The 10,038-nt window shown below is 30.0% G+C and overlaps 1 protein-coding gene across 1 annotated transcript; it reads left to right on the top strand.

Annotated features, from left to right (window-relative positions):
• Positions 1–2,101: 2,101 nt before the first annotated feature.
• LOC146998554 (uncharacterized) lies at positions 2,102–9,655 on the top strand. Its single transcript, XM_085811059.1, has 2 exons — positions 2,102–6,582; positions 8,497–9,655. The coding sequence occupies exons 1-2, from the start codon at positions 6,482–6,484 to the stop codon at positions 8,894–8,896; spliced, it is 501 nt and encodes a 166-aa protein (XP_085667185.1). The 5' UTR covers positions 2,102–6,481; the 3' UTR covers positions 8,897–9,655.
• The last annotated feature ends 383 nt before the right edge of the window (positions 9,656–10,038 follow it).

Genomic DNA, 10,038 nt, shown 5'->3' with positions numbered 1-10,038 from the left:
TTCATCCTTAGGGTCGCTGAATTCTATGCAGTGCAACATATGAGCCAAACTCACTAATTTTTACTCACACTGCCATGTATTCATCACTGAATTCCAAAGCTAACTGATGAGAGATGAGATGTTTGTGTGGCGTTTGTAGACGTGGAAGGCGAAAGTACCGTAGATAAACAAAACTGGCTCGTGTCACAGGCTATTCCGAGGGTATTTCAAAACCAAATTAGCCTCTTTTCTACGAAACATGTGAAACCACCTCTCTTTCATTTCACACGCCGCTTAAATCTCGCCAGTGATGCCAGTGTTTTCTGTATTTTGTTCATTTCCAGAAAGAATATCTTTTCATGTTAAGCGATTTTTGTTTCGTGTTAAGAGAAAGAAATTGCATGAAAATACATAATAGTTTGTTGGGACCGTTGCATTATTTCGTGTTAACCGATATTTCGCCTTAAGCGTATTCCACTGTATACAGATGTGTTTGGACTATGTATATACATTGGACTATGCATATACAAATAATTTTTTAAAAGGAAAATTTATAATCCTTCCAACAATTTTTTTGCATTATGCTGCTAAAAATTGATCAGTAAATATATAAAGAAAGAAATTTAGAACCAATTTTTCAGGAATAAAAATTAAAATTCAAATTAACTTGATAAAATCCTGTTTAGACTAGTAAAATCTTTTTAAATTGGAAGATATTTTTAATGATTTTACTCCCCCCCCCCCCATTTTCCTTTCCTACTGCTGTTTGATAAGAGGTTCTAGTGAAGTTTTGTGTTAAAATTATTTTGAACTTTCAAAGATTTTCCACTGCAGGATTTTAAATTTTTTTCTACATTTTTAAGGGCATGTTTTCTTTCTTTCTTTCTTTTTCGATTCTTTTTAGACTAGAAAAATATTTTTAAATCGGAAGATATTTTCAATGATTTTCCTTCGCTTTGAGGAGGACTAGAATTTTTTGGTGAACTATTAAGATAAAAAATATATTGAGATGGTTCATCAGCTGATTCTGGATACAGAAAAGCAAGGATTTTGTTTTAGAAGGGGAAATGTAATTAAATTCGACATACCTCCTCTTGACGATATTATGTTAAAGTTGGTTGGATTCCTCACCTTTCTTGTTCTTTTATACTACTTTTTGGTTTTTCTTGTGATGGTTTATTTTAACATGTTGACTGCCGTGGAGGTCACCAGTAACCTGCACTCGGCTACAGCACCGTGGGTGCCACTGGCAACGCGACCAATAGTAAAATACATAATTAAAATAAATATTGATACTGATAAATTTTTAAATAGTACCATTGTTACTATAATGGTTTGAAGAATACTAAATCGTAAAAATTTAAATTATAAATCACAAAAATGGTTTACAGATGTTTGGAGGTCCCTGGTGACCCCCAGCATGAAGCACAATTGTATAACATTATTTTCTGTAGATAATATTTCGACATAATATATATCGCATAATAAAAATTTCAAGTTGGCGTCATGCGAATCACGTAAAATGCACGCGGCAGTCAACGTGTTAATTTTTACATTTTAAAGTATTCTTGTTCTAAATTTATAGGATTTTATGAAGATCATTTGAACTTTAATTTTTTAGTCTTTGTGAAAAGTTGTTTCTAAATTTCTTTATATACTATATATAAGAACTACTCTCCTAGAAAAAACTAATTTATATATTTATTTATCCCAAATTTTCATTTTGAAACATTTTAGTACATGCTTTTCCTCAATATTTTAAAGTTGATTTTTTGTTGATCTGAAATATGTAATATGGAAAAATTCTATCAAAAAACATAACTCAGAAACAAAACAGGAGATAAATAGAGATAATAATAATGTGGGATATTTGATTCTCTTCCCCTAATAGTCATTTGAAACATTTTAGCATGCTTTTCCATTCAGCTGAAACAGTAAAAATATAGAAAAATTCCCACAGAAACATTATTCGGCTGAGAAACAAAACAGGCAAAAAAATGGGTTGGCGTCAGGAAACTGATTGGTCTAAAATGGGCCTTCTTTTCAGTCATGACCCTTTTTTATCATAGATTTTTTCCACGACCCCAAAATATTTCTGAAAATTTTGTGAGACCCCATAAGCATTGCAAAAATCTGACACGCGCGAGTGAAACTGTCAATTTTCCCACTTGTATTGTGAGATAGTATTGCAGTTTTAGGTCATTATCTTTAATTTCTCATTTTAAGACATAGAACAATGTGAAAATTTTAATCAAGTAACAGACAAAATGACAGCGTCACGTGCAAAGCAAATAAAATGAACATTTATATTATAAACAGAATGCGTTGAAAGATTTTTGTTTTTCTCTTTGTCTGTATTGTCTTATCTTTATCTATTTTCAGATACATTGTGTAAAAGTATTGGGTAATTGTAAAATTATTATATTAAATTTAAGAAATACCAAAACTACTAAAATTTTTTGCGACCCCCCTGCTGTAGATGGGGGTTGCGATCTACAGTTTAAGAAAGTCTGGTCTAAAATAACGTTACAATATTTGATTTTGTTGGAACATTGGATAACTGAGGCTAGAGCCAGTGCAGTTATGGCAGGTGTGCAAATTTTGGAATTTACAGAAATATCAAGTAGCAAAATTTTTGGAATTTAGGAGTGGAAAAGTTTTTAGAATTTAGGACCCACAGAGATTGAATAGCATAACAAAATGTACCTGCTGAAGCTAGGACTCCAGTGCATGGTTATATTCTTATAAGGAGTGTATGCCTGAATGCAAAGATGCATTTTGAGTGATCATCGCTAGGTCACCAGCCTACACAGCATTGTGTGATACATCCTTCATGTAAATAAGAAATAAAATTGACTGCACTTTAGTTAAATAACCAATTTTATTCCTTGTAAGTATTATGCAAGAGTATTGTAATTGTTGAATAAGAATACAACACTTGCTTTCTGTTCATCTGAAATGGGATATATATTCTAGCAATTATTCCAGCAGAAGTTTGCAAGAACGGATCATTCTGTATTTAGTTAGATAATCAAAATACACAAACTATGAACATAACGTATTTAACCGTAATTCACTTTTCATATTAGACAGCCAATGTTTATAAATTTTCACATAAGTCGTACTTTCCTGTAAATTTGAAAATACTCTATTGTATGCTGTTCTGTTGAAGACAAGCCTGAAATAATTTTTTTTTTTTTTTTTTTTTTTTCAAAATGCAATTGATAACTTGTTTTTTTACAAAATTTTAACCTGGGAGTCATGAACAAATTTGTGGGGTGTCACCAAATTCAAAGAAATTTATTTGACAATAAAAGATATACGGAATTTGAAGAGAATTTTGGATATTTTTTAACATTTGCCAGGAATTTTAAATTAAACATTTCCATATTTTAATTCTGATTTTATTGCTTTCACTTGATTTATGTGTTATGTTTGATGATTTCCAAACAACTCGAATCAAATTTCAAAGCAACTGCATATGCGCAGCTAAGATTTAGTTTTTTCGGCTATCTTAGTAGTGTCTTGCATGCAATTTGTAATTGTAATACGCATCATTTATAAACTATGTTTCTTATTTCTAATCAAATTTGTTGTCAAGTAAGCACATAACGTTTCCTAAGCATTGGAAAATTCAGTAGTGTCTCAAAGGATAATAAACACAATTTTGTTTTCATTGCAATTTTGTTCATGATGGTTAAATGGCCCAAAATCTCTTGTAAGAGAAATGGGATGGATGCACCAACATCAAATTAACTTCGAGAAAAACTATTAATGAAAATGCAAACAAAAATTTAACCATTGGCTCTCTTTCTACTTCTAAAAAAAAATTGAGTAAACATCAAGAGTTTATTTTTTACTGTTTTACATGTTGCATTATCAATGGAAAAAGAATATCATTGTGTGTTAAATGCAGTGAAAACTTGGCAAATGGAAAGCATGAAACCTGCGAAATTAAAAATACATTTAGAAACGGTACTTTTCCCATTTTGCCGCCGCAAAAAATAAAGTCGCCAACAACGGTACTACTGATGCCAAACGGAATATCTTCACTGCCAACGTTTTCCGCCTCATTTTCGAAACAAGTCGCAGCCATTTCTTATCAGATTGTTTCTTTCAATACTGGCATACAACTACATAGAATTTTTACAAGATAATTAAAATTTATGCCCCAAGAACATTCACGGTAATTAAGACAATTAGACTGCAATCACACCACTCACCCGAAGGCAAAATGAAGGGTTAAATTCATCAATTCTAATGAGAATGCAGTAGTGAAGTAAAGCACTGCGGTTTTACATAATTTCTGAAGTATAGTTTTTAAACGATCAAAAAATTTTCAGCGGAGATAATTATTTGCCAAATATGAATATGTTTCCAAAGAGGAAATAAATAATAAGTGATAGAGGCGTGTTTTTGAAATCCAAGATGGCGGCCAAAATTGTTTTCCCTGTCCGAGGGAAATCGGAAAGGGAAAACAACTTTGACCTACCAAACATGGAAAAAACAAGAAAAAACGAACTTACCGAATTTATGGTGCCATCCTGAAGGCTACTGAAGTTATTTGTACGAATTGAAATATTTCTTGCATTTAAACTTGTATTCCAAATTAAGATTTAACTTGAAATTAATGTAGTTAATTACTGAGAGAATTAGATTTTTGTAGCGTAGTTTACGTGAGATGAGATCACGTGGTGTTACATGATTCGAACCGGGAAATCAGGATGTTGAACCATGGAAACATAGTAAATTCTTAATGTCTTTTTACAAATTTATTATCTTTATTTATTGGCTTTTTACAAAATTTTAAAAGATATTAAAATGTTTGTGCCTTCAAAATAAAAAATTCTTAGAACTAACAGTTATTAAAATTTTTTATGTGTATATTGTATGTTGTTGTCAACAAAGTCTGCTTGGCGAGATTTGCGCCAATGAAACTGAAAAGTACCTCAGAAACTAAACATAAAGATTAAATAAATAAATCTGAAGAATTTTTTTAAGGAATGAGCTGAGAGCATGAAAAATTAAAATGTGTTTTTGAAAAAATATACAACAGTTCCTGAGAAGGATTTACAATCTTCGCATAACCTTTCACATTGGATTTTGCCTTATCATTTTAAAATATATTAAAGATTAAATCAAAGCAAATTACTTTGTTAGAGATGTGAATGTTCTGACTGAATTTTCTTTTTATCACTTATTATTTAATTGCAGTATTTAAGTTTCGTATTTAATTGCAAAAAAATTTAACACCTCATACAATTGGAGAATCGCTCATTCTTCCTTCAGCAATTAAAATGACATCATTTATGCATGCAGAAAAATATAGTAACGATTTAAAAACAATAGCATTAAAAAAGATACCATTTCTCACCAAATTTTTGTCATATCAGACACTATAGAATACAAAATCCAGTCTTTACTATAAAACTTGAAACTACCGACATTACTAAAATGTTTCAATTTATCGTTTAGGTGAGATATGTTTTTGAAAACGATACAGTAGAATATATTTTATGTTGTAATATTTGGGAAGGAAAATCAACTGGAGAGAAAATATTTGAAATTATTAACAGACATTTTGAAACAATGTTACCTAGACACACTGTGTCGCAGTTTGTATTAATGTAAGCTTTTAAAACTAAGCCAATTCTTTGGCAAGGAGAATTAAACCCAAAAAAAAACAGAAACATGCTTTTTACAATTTACTAAAGAAAATAATACAGATTTCTTGTTTAAAACAACATATGATAAAATTGACAGAAAGTTTTTTGAAAAATTTCCAAATAAGGAATTAGGTTGGATCTGTGACCCATTTTGCCTTTGGTATTTTCAATTCCAATGTATCTCTAAATGAAAAAGAACAATTAATGAGATACATTCCGGTGACGTCGGAGGTCACGTGATGTAAGGACTGCTAATGTAAACAAACAAGCTTGTGCTGTTGTATCTGTGTTGAAAAATCGGAAACTTTGTTTATTTTTAATTAGTTATGAAATTTGCATTTTAGTTTTAAGTATTATTTCAAACGTTAATTAACTGTTCATTCATTTGGTTAGTATAATTTTTGCCACTCTTATATGTTATTGTTATCTTCATGATACTCTCTTGTTCGCTGCTTTACCATGTTCTGATTGTTAATATTTATTTATGAATTCTTTCCTTGATATGATAATTCATTTATCATTTTCCCATTATAGTTTTAATCTTTTGTTTGATTTCTAAATTCCTGTTTACATTTCCAGTTTTTGAGGGTTGACAATGCCTACTACATGTTGTGCATACGGTTGTTCAAATAACAATATGAGACAGATGTAAAGAAAATAAGATTTCCTTCCATCTGTTTCCTAAGGATAAAAATCTGCGTAAAGAGTGGATAGTAAGAATAAAAAGGGAAAACTTCAATCCAACCCCCCCTACCAGAATTTGCTCTGAACATTTTGAAGAAGAATGTTTCACATACCAGCCATTCACGAACAGGAGGTCATTAAAGGCAGATGCTATGCCAACGAAATTTATTTTTATTTCGACTAAAGGAATTACTCGTAAGCGAACTAGTTATGTATTTGGTGAACCATCACAGGAAAGTTCAAGAGAAAAGAGGTATTTATCTACTAGTTTTATCAGAAATACATAGAGCATTTGTATATAAAAACTAAAGATTGTATTTTTTTTTTTTTTTTTAATTTTCTACACTTTTGGTTTTAGAAAAAGATAAAATCATAATTGGTGTGCTATGAAATTTAATTACTTTCTTCCTGTTTCAATGTTTTTTGCAGCTGATAGTTTTCGAAATGAAAATTGCCTTGATCGCAACTTAATTGCTGTCTATGGCATGATACATATTATTTTGTATTCGACAGGGTTTTTATTGCTTATATGTTAAGGACTTGTTGTTTTATTCTTTTATCATGTTTCTTACTTCAATTCTTACAACTTTGGTAGACACTTCACTGATGAAGCAGTTAGTGAGGTTTCCACCTAATTTTAATACTTATTTCTATAATATGACACTTTCTATGCTTATTTCTTTGGTGTTTCTTACTTCATTTTTTACCACTGCTGATAATACTTATTAATAAATTCATTGAATTTGATTTCTGGGTTGTTATTATTTACTTCACCAGATTCTGATTACTAGCATCACATTGTAAGGTATTATATTAGACGCTAGCCTTAAGTTTATCCTTCCAAATAGCTTACTACATAGAAATTTTAAGCTTCTAAATGCTTCAGTATTGCTGATTTAAAAATAATTTTTATTGTTAGTTCGTCCTCTATTTTGTATGCCTTATGTTTATTTGCATGTAAAAGTTTCACAAAAAAATTGAAAATTTAGTAAAATGTCCCCCAAATTTAATTACTAATCAACCAAGATGTAACATGTAATGAGGTAGGAGAAATATGTGGAAAGATTTCAATGAGATGTTTCAGTTGATTAGTGATTCAGTCTTGGGAACCGCTTTAATAAAGAATTCTATATATTACAAAAGTATTTAAATAGTTCAACAAAAGAATGCCAAATAAATGAGAGAACTTTTCCTTTATATATCTGCCATGCAAATTTTGGTATGTGTGTGTGCGAAATGGTATATGTGTACACACATACCTCATTTTTCTGTTATTCACACATACACATCAAAATGCATGGCAAGTGCATAATGGAAAAGTACCTAAATCAGTTACATTGATACCTTTCTAGCTAAGAGAATGCATTTTTTTTATTAAGTTGTTGTACTGTAATCAGAATAGATATTTTAGATATGTCTTTTCATAATAAAATGTTATTTATACTTGTAGTCAGATATTTTAAATTTATCAGTTATTTTGGTACTTTAGCTAGATGCAAGTGATAAATTAGATGTTTGCAACGTGTAGCATGGTGTAGTGTCACCAAAATGGGGGAAGGGGATTGTTATTCATAACATATATACTTTATACCCAGTTGAGTACCTGTATTTTATACATATATTTATTCCCAAATTATTAAAAGCACTGTTTGCTTTTATTATTTCTTTTTTTCATTATTATCTTTATTTTTCAAATTATTAAAAGGACACTTATGCATTTATTTTGGTCTTGGAGCTTGTCGTCTACAATATATTTTTTTATAATATTGAATATAACCCATCCTTAGTTACATATATACCGTCTTGAAATTTTCATGTATAATATCTAGAAATTGTAAATATATTAAAAAAATAGCAATAATATGACTATGGATGTTGTTTGCCTGTCTATCACAACATTAAAAAAAGAAAATGAAAAAAAAAAAAAAAAAAAAGCATATTGCTTGACTAATTGCTGATTAGGAAAATTCCTATTCACCAATTCCATAACCACAGAATAGTTATGGTGGAAATCAACCATAACTATTCTGTGGTGTAGGAGCTGCAATTCATGCTTTAAATTTTGGACATTACTATTGAAGAAAAGTATTTATTTTAATATTAGAACTTTTGTTTTATTTATACTGTCAAACTATTTATTACAGTACATATTTTCTTTTCTTTTCAGAGCAAATATTCCTGTTTGCATAAGGAAGACAGTATCATCACAAACTGACGAGTCTTTTTTGTTAATTTTAAACGAATTTTGTCAAATGAGAGACCAATTGGATGCTGCACAAAATGATGTTTTATTGAATGTGTTTTCTTCAGCTAATGAGAGGATAAAAGTAAACATGAAATGCGTAACAGGTTTCTCTCATGAGACGTTTATGACAATATTCAACTTTTTTAATTTATCGGAAGATTTGTTAAAGAAAGACAGAATGCCACCTATTGATCAATTTTTCATGTTTCTAGTGAAAATTCGAACTGGAACCACAAATGAATTCCTAGGAATAATTTTTAAGATAGCTTCTTCTACAGTTTCAAAGATTTTCAATTGTGTAATGAGAATTGTTTCTAACTAAGCTTAAATGTGTGAATATATACCAAAAAAGGCCCAAGTTAAAGAGTTCCATGCCTCTGCAATTCTTACATCAATATCCAAATTGCCGAGTAATCATTGATTGCACAGAGCTCGAAATACAGAGGCCATGCAATCCTACAGAACAGCAACTAACTTTCAGCTACTACAAAAATGCCAATACGCTGAAAGCACTAGTTGGCATCTCTCCTTCTGGAGCAGTCACCTTTATTTCAGATTTGTGGTGTGGTGCAATATCAGATAAAGCTCTCTTTTTAAAAAGTCAGTTACTTGATTTGCTCGAGGAAGGAGATTTAGTATTAGCTGATAAAGGATTTACAATTAATTCAGAATTATCTAAGAAAGGGTGTCATTTAAAAATACCGCACTTTTTGAAAGGAAACATTCAGTTCACTCTTGAACAAAGAAGTGAAAATAAAGCTATTTCCAATAAAAGAGTGCATATTGAACGGGCAATAGGAAGAATAAAAATATTCCGCTATTTTGAGGGAGCTATTCCATATAATAGCCTACATAATTTAAATGAGGTGTTTTTTATTGTTGCATTTTTAACGAATTTTAATAAACCTCTGATAAATGTTTTACCATTAAATTCTGAAAAAAAAAATAGTTAGATGGTTAATGTATTCCCAAATATGTGTACATATATTTTACTTCATACCATTTGTTAATGGAAATTTTTTTTTTTTTTATAAATCTGTGTACTTTTTAAAATCTTATATAAAATGATTAATTTTAAAAAGTAGTTTCATATTCTTTTGTTATACAGTCAAAAGTCGTTAATCTGGACTCGTCGGGACTTCGGCGATTCCGGATTATCGATTTTTCCGGATTATAGATCATCAGTTTAAATCTCGTTAGATGGCATGCAGAAATTCTAAAATTAAAAATATGAAACCGTAATTTATGAAATAAAGAACAATTATGATCTAAAGGGTATTAAAATTTGCAAAAAGAAAAAGCTTAATATTTATTTGTTTACTTTATTAAACATTTCTTTCAATGTAAGTTGTTTAAGTTTTGCTTCGTTTCATGTGATAATACTTTCTCTTTAATTCTATTAAACAGACATAATTTCTTGTTCAGTTACAAAGTTCCGCTGTTCAAGTCCTATAATTGCTGTGT

Source organism: Stegodyphus dumicola, chromosome 2 (genome assembly GCF_044657685.1).
Source record: "Stegodyphus dumicola isolate Sdum_Otavi_A_Nest chromosome 2, ASM4465768v1".
NCBI lineage: Eukaryota > Metazoa > Arthropoda > Arachnida > Araneae > Eresidae > Stegodyphus > Stegodyphus dumicola.
Note: the sequence above shows the minus strand (reverse complement) of the source record. Positions and strands in the feature narration are given on the sequence as shown.